This window comes from Dendrobium catenatum, unplaced genomic scaffold (genome assembly GCF_001605985.2).
Source record: "Dendrobium catenatum unplaced genomic scaffold, ASM160598v2 fragScaff_scaffold_542, whole genome shotgun sequence".
Lineage (NCBI taxonomy): Eukaryota > Viridiplantae > Streptophyta > Magnoliopsida > Asparagales > Orchidaceae > Dendrobium > Dendrobium catenatum.
This window is the reverse complement of record NW_021319004.1, coordinates 2,690,210-2,705,824: the sequence shown is the minus strand read 5'-3', so window position 1 is coordinate 2,705,824 and position 15,615 is coordinate 2,690,210. Positions and strand designations below refer to the sequence as shown.

The following is a 15,615-nucleotide window of genomic DNA, read 5'->3' as shown; positions in this document are numbered from 1 at the left end:
GACATGCTAGTAAGGTCAGGCATCCTCCACAGATAAAATTTGATCCAATTGAAGGCGAATGTAAATAAAGTGGCTATGACTTTATACTTTGGATATGAAGGGGCTAGAGTAAAGACAAATGCATATAGTACAAGGGATGGATATAACGAGATGTAGATGACAATGTCATTAGTAAGAGACTAAGGCGAAGGCAATGAGTGTTTCATCTAAAGGCATAGATACATGTGAAATTTTATGGCAGTCAAAATCGGGTCACGGGGTTGGGTTTGGGTCAAACCCGAAACTGACCCGGTACTGCTTGGGTCAACCTGAACCCGACCCGTTTTCACAAACATGTCAATTTTTCGGACCCAACTCGCATATTTTACTCCTTAGACGATGTTCCATTCCAGTCAGAATCAAATGTTGCAACATTTTGATCGGAAGCAACGATAGGAGTTCGCTCACTGTGAAGGTAACTTTCTCCATTTCGTGCGCTTCTCCGTAGCTCTTCGACTTTGCTCATTGGATGACGTTACCTTCCAGTCGAAACAGAAGTTACAACATTTTGATCAGAAGCAACGACGGGAGTTTGCTTGCTGTGAAGGTAACTTTCTCCCTTTCAGGCGCTTCTTTGTAGTTGTTCGGGTTCGCTCCTTGGATCATGTTCCCTTCCAGTCGGTTCGGAAGTCGAAACATTTTGATCAGAATCAACGACGGGAGTTCGCTCGATGTGAAAGTAACTTTCTCCCTTTCGTTCGCTTCATCGTACATGTTCGATTTCACTCCTTGGACAACATTCACTTCCAGTTAGATCAGAAGGTACAAAAATTTGATCGGAAGCAACGACGGGAGTTCGCTCATTGTGAATGTAACTTTATCCCTTTCGTGCTCTTCTTCGTATCTGTTTGACTTCGCTGCTTGGACGGCGTTCCCTTCCAGTTGAATCAAAAGTTACAACATTTTTATCGGAAGCAATGAAGTTAGTTAGCAATTAAATATTAGATATATATTCAAATAAATAAGAATTTATTATCATGTGACCCAAAATAAATAAAATTTAGAAACATCTACTTATAGTAAAATCTGGTTTAAAATTGCAGGCAGCGTGGGTCGGTCACACCTCACCGGTCGGTGAGAACATCCATCGATCGAATCGCTCGGATTGAACGGAGGCAAAATATCTCACAAATCGAACGCTTCCTACGCCAGCAAAGTGCCCTAAACTTTGTTCAGATTCCTATAAATCGAACGCTAGACAGGTCGGCTGGCAGCAAACTCCTCAAAACCCTAGCTTTTCTGCTGCTAGGGTTTTTGTGTGTTTTTAACACGAGCGTTCTTCTTCTTAAACCTCTTCGCGCAATACATCCTTTGCGGCGGCGCTTAATTCCGTCTTCCTTGATCTCGACACCTTGTACCTTGTAAGTTTATTGTCCTCATCGCGTGGAACTTTTGCTCGTGTTTTCTTCTCATAACCATCGATGTTCTTCCTGGATCCTGCTACATCCGTGATTACTTAATCAATATTGTCATGAAACTCAGTGCGCTTTGCATGATTCTTAGGATGATGATTGTTTTTTGTAGCACAGAAAGCCGAGTTCTTTTTTCATTTACTACAAATAAGGCTTTTCTTTTTTCGTCAATTGTTCAAGTTCTTGACGGACCACCCCAATACTGGTTTTATCTATTTCTGTATTAATTAGTTCAAAGCCAAATTGTGCATTAGATTTTCAGGGCTTGGTATTAATTATTTTGTTACTCCTCCCTTTAGAAGAGAAGAAAGGTATTTTCAATATTGTTTCTTACTCTAATGTTTCTGCATCTTATGATTAGCGCTAAAATGGGTAAATCAAGCAAGAAGTCTGCTGTAGAGGTGAGGGCATCGGTTTTAGTTAATTTTTTTTTTGGTTTGTTCATTTTGTTCTGTTTTTCCGACATTGTTCTTTAATGCAGGTTACTCCTGCTGCTGTCTCCGTCCCTCCTTCCAAGTCGGCCAAAAAAGGTTTGATTCCTCTGATATTTTTTCATTATTATGTTATGGACCTTTGATAGTTTTCATTGTGACGTACTTGCGATTCTTCAAGATACTTTGTTCATGAGTTCAGGAAAGAGGGATGCAGAAGCAGTGTTGGAGAAACCTGTGAGTGCCAAAAAGCAGAAGAAAGTAGTAGTGGAAGTTCAAACAAAGCAGATTGCTGATAAAAAGTCAAAGAAGGTTCCCCCACCAAAGAAAACTGAAACCAGCACCTCAGAGGACACATCAGATTCTGAAGAGGAGGTATTTCTTGTGTTGACAGCTTTTAATCACCTTATGTTGTTCTAAAATTGACTCATATCCAGCACTATTTTTAAATTGTTTTTTAATGCTTCTGTTTAAATTCTTTGGTTTACTTGCTTGTAGACTTATTTTAATTTTATTGTGCGAGTATAAGGAAGCTGTTAACATTTTAGTGCTTTAGTATGCCCTAATCTCATCTGTAGTTTGAGTATTTTCAATTTAACTTGTATATAAAGGCACAGCTAGAACTAGCAATGTTTTACAGTATAGTTTCATAATCTATTTTTTTATTGATTAAAATTAGGGTGACTTAGTTCAAGCGGTCCTCACCAAAGTAGGATTTATAAGGTTTTGATGTACTCTGTCTTATCCTTGCATTGTGGAGAACCTGTTTTTCCTAATTCTAACTTATGGTCTTCAATTCATGGAGAAAACTAACCAGTCTCCAAGCCTGTCCTCTAAATGATGGGTTGTGAATTTAGAAGTTCATTGACCTCTTTTTTGCATGGTATGTGTCTGGTTTTTGCATGCATGCAATTTTTCTTATTGATCCTGTGGTATGATTCTGTTATGGATAAATACAATTGATGAGATGATAATACAAATTATGCATTCATGTGATTTGTATTTGCAACTTTTTGTTTATCAAATTGTGATCATGTGCAGAATTCTGATGTAAAGTCCATCATAGCATGCTCTATTTTCCTTTGTCATACACTAATTGTTTATTTTAATTTCAGGTCAAAGTTGCACCAAAAAAGGGTGGCAAGCCAGTACAGAAACCAATAAAGGATTCCAGTAGCAGTGAAGAAGAGTCATCATCTGATGAAGTAGGTCCAAATGATTTTCCAAGTCATAATTTCCAACATTTGTTATATAATATTTGCTTGTGTTTTTTTTTTAACGTTCATTCTAAATCTGGATATTTATAGTATATTTATTGATGCATTACCATAATTGTTAACAGTTTTTTTAGCAATTTTCAAACTCATTGAAATTAACTTTTTATTAGGAATTACATTGCCATGCATTTCATTATTGCTCACATCAGTGTGATGGTTAGGGTCTCTTTTGTGTCTTTTATGTATTTTTTTTTCTGTTTTAATTCAAAATATGTATATATTCTATTATATTTGTTGGTGTATTTCCATTGTTTTTAATGGTTTTTTAGCAATTTCTGAACTCAATGGAATTAACTTTTTATTGGGAATTACATTGCGATGCATTTTATCACCGGCAAGCTGAAATAATTTTGCTGAAGCCATATTTGTTGTAAATTGATATAACAATTCATATTTTTCACTAAGATAAATAGTGTAGTTCCAGTACGTGAGCATGGTAAAATTGCTTTAATCTGAGGCACATTGACTGATTCTGGCCTTTACTTGGAGAGCACGTCTACAATGTAGCTACACCATTTTAAACTAGCGCTAATTAGTAAAGCAGAGTGAAACATAGCCAAACAAAAATCTTGTACCTGCCACTCTAAATGCATCTGATTAGGTCATCTTTTCTTTTAATTTTAAACTCCCTTTAGTTCATGGAAAGGAAATATGATGATTCTTTGGATAATGCAAAATATGAAATGATGGGATGCATATTTATTCATTTCTTTCATTAGTTCACTTGGCACTCCTTTAAGAAAAATTCAATGGTGCCCTCGTTTATTTAGGGCGTTATGAGCTTTACTTTTTCAAAGTAAGCCCTCATTCTTAAAGATTTGATTATCTGATTAGATAGCTTAAATTGTGATCTAGATTCAACTTTTCATCAAACTATGATTGTATTATGATATGAAATTAACTTTGAAAATGTTGTTGAATGCTGTGAAACTGGTAAGATTTTATATTCTCCATGCTTTTAAAAAGGGTATGCAATGATCTAGAATTTCCCTTGAGATCAAATGCAAGAAACTTTCAAGATAGATGCAAGAGGGAGTAGCTCCTTTGTAGGGAATTTAGAGAATGGCTGCTTGTTTCCCTCACTTCTTTGTAGGGAATTTAGTGAATTGAATCACTGATAGATGCCTAAAAAGAGATCAAGCAGCAGCAAACTAAGGATTCTGAGTTTTTGGGGTTTTTGCTGCTACAATTTTAACGTTAATATATTCAATATTTTCTGCAAGTTATATAGAGCACCAGCTCTTCAAATCTGAAAGGCATGTGTTTAATTAACAATTCTACCTTTATTTATCATACATTTATCATCATTTGATCTTTTGGATTAGTTTTATGTTTGTTGGAGGAAATAAAAGATGTGCTTTTATTCATAGGAGGGTCTCCTATTTATAATTGGAGAAAGAATAGTGTCTCAAAGGACCACCAAATAAGGACTGCTAGCCATAATAAGACATCTTTCCTAATATAATAAATATTAAAGTAAGGCTACCCTTCAAGTTGGAGCTCTTCAGCTTTTTACACATTTTTAAAAACCGAAAAGGATTCAAAGGTTTGAAGACTCAAAACTGGAGAATTTATGTTAAGTTTAAGTCGTGAGCATGCACATCAATTTAACACTTTCATGGTTTTATGATTCATTATGTTTTTAACATTCTATATCTATAATTTCATCAATTTTGTTAAACGTTTTTCTTCTGTCTCTGAACTTTGAGACTGTTTATTAATATTTGATTGTAAAATATTGATATTTCTTCCAGGAAGTCAAACCTACAAATTTGTCTAAAAAGTTGCCTGCTGCGGGAGTTAAGAATGGCATTGCTCTTGCTTCGAAAAAGAAAGAGGACTCTAGTGATGAAGATTCTGACAGCAGTTCTGATGAGGAGAATGTTAGTGCCTAATTATTTTGTTATCAGGCTATATTGCTTGCTGATTTATTTACAATGTTGTATGCAGAAGTCTGTTGCTCCTTCAAAGAAGCAACCTTTAGCTGTTAAAAGTGTTAGCTCTGACAGTGATTCTGATGAAGATGAGGTCAATTTGTTCAGAGTTTCAAAATTAATTCCTTCGAAATTGTCTCAATGTTTTTGAATGACCCTAATCGTCTATTGTAACCTTATCTGAAGCTTGGATTGATTGGTGCAGGGAAATGGACAAAAAATTGGTATTGTCAAGAAAGCTCTTCCAGCACAAAATAATGGAGTTACCGAAGACTCTTCCAGTGAAACTTCAGAGAGTGAATCTGATGATGAGGTAAAAGTCATCATAGATTGAAGCAATTGGTTTTGAAAAGTTAATCCATGCATCATTAACTGAAAATGAGACTTTCACAATTTTTTTTTAACTTTAATGTTATACAGAAGGTGAAAGCTAAGGCAACATCAATTGTCAAAAAACCACCTTCAAAAGTTACAGCAAATGCATCAAATAAGAAAGAAGAGTCCAGTGAAAGCTCTGATAGTGACTCGGATGATGAGGTTAGTTGACTGTTTGAATTGAGAAATTTTTTTGTCTGGTATTGCATGCCCTGCTCTGTCTGGCTGATTATGAAAACATCTGCTGTTCTTTTTGTAGGATGATGCTCCCAAAATTTCTGTTACCACAAAGAGTGCTCCAGCTGCTTTGAAGGTTGCTGTAACCACTGAATCTAAAAAGAAAGATGAGTCTAGTGACAGCTCAGAGAGTGATTCTGACTCTGATGAGGACATGGTAGATCCTTGTTTAATGAATTTCAGGCATCTCATAGTTTACTATCGTAGAATGTAATGAGCTAGTTATGTAGGCGTTTTATAAATTATGGCTCCTAGTTTTCTGAAGCCATCACTATACATATTCTCAGCCAGGTTCACCTGTCTTAGTCGATTCATTTCCATGAATGATTGTTCTTGGAATGGTTTACAATCAGGAGTATGCCTGTCAATAGTTTGATGTGTTGCTTAAAGAATGTGTTTCTTCATTTCGTTTATTTGCTAAATACATTGACACTGCAATAAATTGTGACTTAGGTTACCGTCCTCTTCCTTAGTTTTTGCAGGTTTTTAAAAACATTTTATTCTCTTTTTTTTTTCTGTATAAGAAGGCTAAGTTTTGTATTTTTTTTTCTGAGAGTATCACTTGATTGTTAATTCCTTGAATACTCAGCACCTAAAATCTGTGCTTTCTCATACAAATAAAAGATCTCTAATGTCTTCCAATATGATATCATCACCGAAATGTTAGTATATTGCCATTAATTTAGATCTTCAACATGGTACTTTCAATGGATAGTTTGTTATTTAATTTTTTCTTAAGAAACACAAACACAAACATATTTGTGGGTGGTTTTCAATGTGTTTGCTTGCATACACTTATTTTACATTTGCAAGTTTTTCCTGGCAATTTATTTGAAAACTGTTCAAGTCATTGCACGTTTTTTGGGGAATATTTTTGGTTGCTGCTTGGTTATGCTTATTTTTTGCATAATTAACGTAGACTTAGAAATGATGACATAGCTTCTTGCTTTTGTTTACTGTAATCTTGAAGTTCTGAAGTCATACATGTGGTGTAATCAGTTAGATATTGTCTCTCTGAGTATAAGAATAGTCTTACATTTTTACATAATTTACACAATAAGATTGTTTTTGATAGACAGTATTAAATAGATGATATATCGAATAAAATAATGATAATAAATTTTCAGAAAGCTCTGTATTTAAGTGGCATGCTCTGTCATCCTAGGTTGAACTTGAACAAGGATGCATTTTTTAAAGTTTTGTATTTTAGTTCTATGATGGATATCATAAGATTTTATATAAATTCATCTTGCTAGATGGTCCACTTTTTCTCAAGGAAATTATCTGTTTCTATGCAGGTTCCTGCAGCCATCCCTCTTAAAAAGCCTGAAGCCATAGAAACGGTAAATTGTTATCGTTTATGTGCATTAATTATTTGATTTTTGTTATTGTCATGCATATTCATATTTATTTTCTTGGGCTTGCATACCAGCATGTCGTATAAAGTTCTTTTCTTTTTGATTACTTAGCTTCTCATTGTTACTCCTGTTCTTTTTAATGGCACTAGTCATGTTAGATCATTTTTTTTTCTTCCTTTTACTGGTTATTGGTCCAAGTCTGAAGGAATCAAGTAACAAACTTTGTTGGGTTGATTATCAATGCAGTCATTCAAGAGTTTTAAATAGAGCAAAATATAAACAATACATCAATGGAAAACAGAGGTTTAAACAATCACTGCATAAGTGCTCGAGGAGTTTTCTTATTACTCTTAGGGTCATGGTTACAACTTACAAGAATACAATTGATGAAATACTGCTTGGAAGCAGCCAAGTGGGTCTATGGCGCTTGCGTTAATGTTCCTTTTGGCATTAGGAAATACTACTTGTTGAAGGGAATTCCATTTCAAATAATTTCTTAATTTATAACGAGTAAAAATTTTCTTTCCTAAGATCAGAATTGGCACAAGTGAACATGGATTTGAACGGCTACCTTGCATTTGTTGAATTAAAATTATGGTTGATATGAGGAGTTGTAACTTGCTGATGAGATTACAGGCCAAAAGATGAAACAATAAATCCTAGAAATACCACTTTGATTTGTAAAAAGAAATACTTTTTCTTTGTTTATGTCTGTCTTTGTCTTTGATATCTTCTTGTTTTGAATCCCCTCTCTCTCTCTCTCTCTCTCTCTCTCTGAGCCTTATTGGCTGAAAAGGTGAAATCTATGTAGGGTTCAACAATCTCTCTAGGTAAATTGTTGCTCAGGCGAAGCATGCTTGTTGGGTGAGGATAAATGTTGATGATCGAGCAAATACTAAAGGGATAATTGAAGAGGACCTTGTAAATTTGCTTGGGAAACCATGTAGTTAAGAGAAAATGATTTGATCTCCGTTCTAGCAGTCTTTGTTAGATTAGGAATTTTTTTGAATGTTATTACAGCGAAAATCACTTGGGAGAAAAACTACCAAGAAGATTGGTGCCTCTTGAACATTTTTTTCCTTGAAGAGAAGGCGGAAGAGATAACCCCAATGAAAATTCTTCATGGAATGTTTCAAGGAAAAAATAAAAGATGTAATTGATGTTGAGTTATTCAAGTACTATTTGTTGAAAATACTTATGCTGACAACAATAATGTTTCATTTCACTAAGAATGAAGATGAACAACATATTGATATCACAAGTGCAGCCAATTCTTCTAGTGATTTGTTGGGATTTGAAGATTCTCCTATAGAATATGTGGATGATGCTGATATTACTCTTGTCAACAATGTAGAAGAACATGTTGTGACTTAAAATGCTAAGAACTTGTTGACATAGATTTGGATGTTGAACCATTAATTGTCTGCAATAGTTTGGAGTACTTGGGCTTCTTGAGTCATGACGTTTTGAAGAACCTGAGTATTAGATATATAACATTCTGGTTGAAGAGCCAATTTACTCCCTTAAGGGTTTGGATTGCAACTTGAATGCTCTGACTTCAGAGTTATCTTCATTGAGGGGTTTCCACAATGTTGTGTAGGGTATGACGTTTGAGAAAAATTAGAAAATGATGGGATTTTTCTATAACGCAGCAACTCACTCATTCAATCATTTCATTCAGCTTGCAGATTTAATCATTCAAGCTGATTGTTAACAATGAATCTATTTTCCCCATCTATTTGTTTGAGTGGACAGAACATAATTTGAAATTTGACTCCTAAGAGACTTATCAACAACAAGCATGGGGGAACAAGAAAGTAGACATGGAGTAAGATAATTGATGTGATGTGATTGATCTGCAAATATCATCGATTAAAACATAGTTTCTGATCCATAATCAAAATCATCTGTTCAGAAATTTTAAAGTTTGATGCATGGACAAGAATGTTTTACTGCATCAAGCAATTTTGATCTAACCTTATTCTATCAACCTGTTGCAAATTCCTTGGATTATTCTCTTTCCATGTCATGAATTGACAGCTAGCTCTCCAGACAACTTTATATAGCTTATTCTTGATGCTATTGTAGATGTGAAATTATGTCCGCAGTAGATTCTATAGATATTTACTGATCTAGCATGGCACTTGTTTGTGATGGCACTGATGGATTACTTTTTATGGAGCACAAAAGTTTATGCTAATTTTCTTGATGAGTCTCAAATTGTAAATCTGCTACAGCCAAATTTGTTGGAGCCCAACAAGTTTGATGAAGATCTGTGTTTAAATTTAGCTGAAACTTTGATAAAACATTTGATTTGAGCTTAATTTCTTTTAGACTTTTTTAATTTCAGTTATTTTTTGACATGTTTATGATGAACCTCTTATAGAAAGTGACATTATATAGTTATTGGATTAGTTGAGTTTGCTCATAGGATGGAATTTTTGGTTATTGATAAAGCTCAAGTCAGGAACTTGGCACTTATTTTGTTTAATTGGGTTTTGACTCGTTAATGCTGCTTGGGAAGAATCTTTATATGGATTTTGATTACTAATTCGCTAGTGGGCTTTATTAAAAATTTGGATCTATTGTTTTGTCTACTTAGCTTCCTTCAAGATAGAATTTCTGTCATCGTATTTATCTTATTATTCAGTCCATTCTTACTTGCACACTGCTATATATCGTGCTTGTTTGTCATTTCCAACTTCCTTTGTGTGATTCCATTGTACTTGCTCAGGAATTTTGTGATTTAGTATTATTTGCTTTCACCAAGCAGTAATATGATAGATGTTGAAAAATCTATAAATTACTTACGGGTTGCAATTTTTTTACTTTTATTGAATAAACTTTTTTCTTTCCTTTTTAAAATTTATATTGTTGTTGTGTATGGGTTTCTTTTGAGTGTGGTGCAATTGCAATTAGCAACCTCCCTTGGAAGTTGTCCTCTTGTATTGGTGTGAGACCTATATAATATTAATTTTGTTATTTTCTTTCTTTTTGTCTTTTTCCTTTGTTGTAGCTTTTGATTTTTATCAAAGTAGATACTAATGAAATTTTATTTGTACAATAATTCAATTTATTACTTATTTTTAAAGTTTCTTATTTTGTGTTGATTTTTTTGGATTTAATCAAATTCAATCATTACATTAGGTTCAAATTCTTGTATTTTTTGATCTGCAAGTGAAGAATGTGAACTTTTTAATTCTCTTTGTTATTTTACATTCATAGCATTATCCTAATTACATTAGGAGGTTTAGAGCCCTCCATCCCTTGCCTTGAATCAGAGAGCCTGCTGCTTCTGGCCTGCTTTGTAACAGCTGCAGAGCCGCTTGGATCAGCTAATGCTCCTCGGTAGATGATTGGTATTTATTGTTTGCATCTTGGCATTTTGACTTATCTCGGCATGAGAAGGCCTTGATTGATGTTGTAATGGTGGTATTTGAACATGAAAATGTCATTTGCTTAGTTTTCATTCTAGTTGGTCTTCTTATGCATGTTTTTCAAGTTATTTTTGTTTGTTTTGATTTTAATGCTCTTGCTTGTAATTTAGCACCAATATTCCACTATATTTATTAGCTTTTGTCTGCTATAGAAAAGTTCAATTTTTTTATTGATTTGTTGGTTCTGTTTATTGTTTCAGAAACCACAAAGCAAGGCCAAGGCGGAAGAGAGTTCTGAAGATAGTTCGGATGAGAGCTCTAGTGAGAGTGATGAGGAACCTCAGAAAAAGAAACTGAAAGTACCTGTATGCCTTTTAATGAGTTCCTGAATTTATCATTTAAATTGGTGGACAAACTTGCCTAATGTTTCCGGCTAATATCATTGTTATAGGAAACTACTGGATTGAATGCTAGCAAGCCTACCATGATTAGTGCTGAAAAGGAGAGCAGCAGCAGTGAAGATGAGGATGACAGTTCTGAAGAAAGTTCTGACGAGGAGACTCCAAAAGTACAACAAAACACGGTAGGCAAAATAAACCATGCTTTTTGCTTGTTCTTTCAGAATACCAACATAATGTTTTTTTTGCTTTGGAGTGTTTTTTAAATGTCTTATTACTATGAATTTTATTGTGTTTTGACATACTCGCTAGCCAACTAAACAACCAAAAAAGAGTAGTAGTTCTGATGAGGAGTCCTCAGATGAAAGTGAAGACGAGCAGCCAGTAAAGACACCTGCAAAGAAAGTATGCTTTCATCTTCTCCCCATTTTTTCTCTCCTTGCAAAAACTAAAGTTCATACTATGGAGACCAATTGAAGTTGTTTTAAACTTTTCAGAGAAGGTTTTTTATGCATTTCCCTGCTGTTTAACGACCATTGAAAATAGTTATTTTTCTAATTAAATGGTTATTAATGGTTATTTTCATTGATGATGTGAATAAAATTTCCAGGAGACTGACTTGAAGAGGAAGGCTGCACCTGTAGATCAAACGGTTAAAAAAGTTGATAAGAGAGTGGTATTTTATTGTTTAGTTTATTTCTTTTATTACTGGTTGTTTTAAAATTAGAGATTTAATGTTATTTTAATTCAGGAAAAAACCCCTGTGGGTAATCAAGGTGTATCATCTGGATCAAAGACACTTTTTGTTGGAAACTTGTCATTTGACGTTGGAGAGGATGACATGTGTGTACCTCTACTCTTGTTCTTTGTTGATTTTTTTCCTCGAGGTTTTATTCTAATAATTTTCCTTGTTTCTCTCATTTAGAGTTGAGTTCTTCAAAGAGGCAGGGGAAGTTCCTGATGTTCGGTTATCTAGATTTGATGATGGTCATTTCAAGGGGTTTGGGCATGTAGAATTTGCCACCGCAGAAGCAGCTCAAAAGGTTACTTGGTTATTTAAAAAAAAGTCTACTTCTTATTTTTGTTATCTAATGCTTGCTTATTCATGTTTAAATATATTTACTCTCAGCTTCCTGCAGATCACAGCTTTAAACTGATTTTATGCCCTCGTTTTGATAGGCATTGAATGATTTAAATGGGCAAGAACTTTTGGGTCGTCCAGTAAGACTTGATTTGGCACGCGAACGTGCTGAACGCAGCGCATATACTCCGAACAGCGGGTATTATTGTCTTTCTCTCAACTAAGAAACTACTATGTTTTTTATTTGTGAAAATTTTCTATCATAGCAACTTGAATAAATTTAATTCCTTGCAGTCTCTTTTAATGCTTATTTTGAATTGAGTCAAGCAATATTAAATTAAATTGTCCAGTTAAGTCGCGTATTGTGCTCTGAGATGACTCCATTGTAATTTAGAATTTGGTTCCAATTAGTCTGACGGGAATTGTTATGTGGATGATAGGGCTGATATCAATTTGAGTTCTAACGAGTTTTGGTTAACTTCAAATCGAAATTTATTAGAAGAACTCCACTCCAAATTATTGTGTGCTAACGCTAAAAATGAAGTTAATTGATTTTTAGTTAACCCTTTTGAGTTGACTTGATTATAAAATTAGGGCTCAAAGTTTGATTAAAAAATAAAGCGCTGAAGACATTTGAAAGAAAATTCAAATGCAAAGTTATAAATCATAATTGCTTGTTATAAAAGAAAATTATCAAATGAATGAATAACAGATGATATACGTAATACATGTTACAGAGTAACAAATGATCATAAAAAAACTTGCAATAACAATTTCAACAATACGTAATACATGAAGATAGTTGTGATGCTCAAAGGCTATATCATCCTTTAGCTGTTATGCAAAGTATTACAAACAAAGTCTAGTTAGCAGCCACCTCAATAACTTCAAACGGGGGTTTTTAGAACAGCGAAGATGTTAATGATAAAAAAAAAGGAGAAATGTTAGATACTAGATAACCATAATCTAATATTGAGTTGCTCAATTCAGAATGCTAACAGAGACTAAATGTTGTCATCCCTACTAACTTAACTCTGACATATTTAGATGTTTAAGTTGTCAAATTCTAAAAAGATTTTGTAAACTTGCCACCTGAGTTTTGAAAATTTAGCATGGAAAAATCTTGATATTAAATTATCTGAAAGATCAAAGTTGGAGACTAACTATATTTTCATGAAAATCAAAACTTTTGCCCTCGAACTTTTAAGCAATCAGCTAAAAAGATTGTGATTTAGGCCAATCCTTAAGAGAACTAGAGTTAACATTAAGTATGTCGCCTGTGATTTGGATAAATCCTTAAGAAAATAAGAGTTAACATCAAGTATGGCGTCTATTTCAGGTGTTCGGCAATGGCAATAAGCCAAGTAGCCATTCCATATATTTTATATTAAAAACCAGCAAGTTTTCAAGGTGCCTCAAATATTAACCTAGTCAATGCATCAGTCAGGGCGGAACTACACTCTCAAAGAGAGTGAGTAAAATATAATTATGAAATGTATAATATTATCTATGAAATAGAAAATGAAAATTGTTCTTAAAATTGGACAACTGTATTTTTTGAAAATGTGAAAAATAGTTAAAATTTTTATTTTTCTAAAAAAAATGATGGGCAATTGCCCAGCCTTAGCTCTTTTTGGTTTCACCGTTGGCATCAGTCATCAATATAGGATGTGATTAACATCTCAAGATTGTAAGAATGTAAGATCAATAATATTAAATAAATAATTAATCAATGAAATTGATTTTGTACAATTAAATATGTGAACATGTAAATCATAACCAAGGCATAGCAGTATCTACATTTAAGTATGTGAACTTTGTATATAAATGAATGAAAATTGATTTTATTTGAAAAATTATTATGTTGCAATCTATGTCTTGTTTTTCGGGTGAGCTGTGTGTGTGTATTTTTGCTGGCCATGCAAAGTCGCTTGCAACATTGGAACATTATATCCTTTCAAACATATGGGTAGAACACCCTTATGAAGTATGTCTCATTCAAGATTAATGAAACTTGATGGCTGTCTTTGAAGTTAATGTTCAAAAAACATTTGAAGCACCCTTTTTCTCCTAGCAGTTGTAACATGTGCAATTCTTTGTTTTAATTTATATCATTAAGGATTTGGTTCTCTGAAACTGAGAACGACGTGCCGCCTTGCTATTAGGTTTTGTGTCACTGATAATTATGCTATTTATTTATATTTCGTGATGGAAAATAGGTCTTTCCAGAAGGCTGAAAAAGGTTCGAGTCTTACCATATTTGTAAGAGGTTTTGACAAGTCACTCGAGATGGATCAGGTAAATTTACTCTCGTTTTATGTTTCTACATTTTCCTTTGCTTGCTTAAAAAATCATTTTGGAGCTGAGTGTTAACTTTGAATGCAGATTCAAAGTTCCCTTGAAGAGTATTTTGGTTCTTGTGGAGAGATAACACGAATTTCACTGCCTAGAGATTATGAATCAGGAGGTTCTAAAGGGTCAGTTCTTTTTTATGCAAAAAGTTTATTGTTAACTTGTTTAATTGTTTTTTCTCGTTTGGTCATAATAATATCGATTGTATTCTTGAGAGAGTTCTTTTTCATTTTGTTGTGTCACTATTAGAAGTAAATGACAGCTGCTTTTGTTTGCAGTATTGGATACCTTGATTTCGGAACCGAGGAGGCTTTCTCAAAGGCCCTGGAGCTTTCTGGCTCGGAACTTGGAGGTTACACACTGACGGTGGAGGAAGCTAAACCGAGAGGTGATGGAGGTAGTGGCGGCGGCCGAGGCGGTGGCAGAGATGGTGGTGGTTGGAGTGGTGGTCGAAGTGGTGGCCGTCGTGGTGGTCGTGGTGGCAGAGATGGTGGTGGTTGGGGTGGAGGTCGTGGCGGCGGCAGAGGACGTGATGGTGGTGGGCGCCGTGGCAGAGGCAATGGCAGGGGCGGTGGAGGTCGTTTTGGCTCCGGCACATCCAGCCAAGGTTATATGCATTTTTGATTGATGATCACAGGAATTATTGGGTTCAGACACCGGGCACAGTTTACCGTTCGGTACTTCATGTACCGAGTAATACTGAGCTCGGTACTTCACAGTACTGAGCATTGCTAAGTACTGAGTAGGAGGTGATGTGGCGCATTTTCATTAAGCTCTGGACGACGTCTAGTGTCCGAATCCAATAATTTCCCATCATGCCTACAGTTAGACTGAATGGCGGAAAATTTCTTTTTCTTTGGTAGAATTTTCTTTTTTGATGGTGCTAAAAACACAAATTATTATGATTATTTTGCAGGGAAGAGAACTACCTTCGGTGAAGACTAGATGAGTTTCAACTTCCTATTGCATCTGCAGATCTAGCTGCTTCTGACACTGAAGGCGTCTTTTATCAATTTCTGTAGCTTGTTAAAGTCACCGTATGGCTGCCCAATTTTGCAAAGTCAATTTTGACTGCGATATGTTGCAACTTTTGTTACCTTTATATTTTATATTATTTATTTGATTTCCTGGAGAACATTGAATTCAAGTTTAATCGAAGTAATTTGCGTGCCGAAGTATTTATGTATTATTGTTAGTTTAATATTGGTGTTCTGATTGACATGACTAAACATCAGTAGTAAGTTGCAACCAATGGATCTATTGGGTTCATGAAAGCTTTTAGTTTGATAGTCATACATGTTTTTATTCTGTTTTTCAATATATGACAAGGAAATGAGTAGTACT

At 34.5% G+C, this 15,615-nt stretch overlaps 1 protein-coding gene across 5 annotated transcripts; it reads left to right on the top strand.

The window, feature by feature from the left end:
• Positions 1 to 1,101: 1,101 nt before the first annotated feature.
• On the top strand, positions 1,102 to 15,472 carry LOC110095825 (nucleolin 2). Of its 5 annotated transcripts, none has more exons than XM_028694706.1 (22): positions 1,102 to 1,400; positions 1,813 to 1,852; positions 1,933 to 1,981; positions 2,064 to 2,257; positions 2,998 to 3,087; positions 4,914 to 5,042; positions 5,110 to 5,187; positions 5,299 to 5,406; positions 5,514 to 5,630; positions 5,728 to 5,862; positions 7,004 to 7,048; positions 10,701 to 10,799; positions 10,892 to 11,023; positions 11,151 to 11,243; positions 11,449 to 11,514; positions 11,590 to 11,681; positions 11,764 to 11,881; positions 12,018 to 12,118; positions 14,139 to 14,217; positions 14,305 to 14,396; positions 14,550 to 14,878; positions 15,188 to 15,472. In XM_028694706.1, exons 2-22 carry the CDS (start codon positions 1,820 to 1,822, stop codon positions 15,214 to 15,216), a joined length of 2,208 nt encoding a protein of 735 aa, XP_028550539.1. In that variant the 5' UTR covers positions 1,102 to 1,400; positions 1,813 to 1,819; the 3' UTR covers positions 15,217 to 15,472. The 5 variants fall into 5 exon arrangements, with proteins under 5 accessions (XP_028550539.1, XP_028550538.1, XP_028550540.1 ...); XM_028694705.1 differs by having other exon boundaries at positions 10,701 to 10,805; XM_020821528.2 differs by having other exon boundaries at positions 1,242 to 1,400; positions 2,085 to 2,257.
• Positions 15,473 to 15,615: the final 143 nt, after the last annotated feature.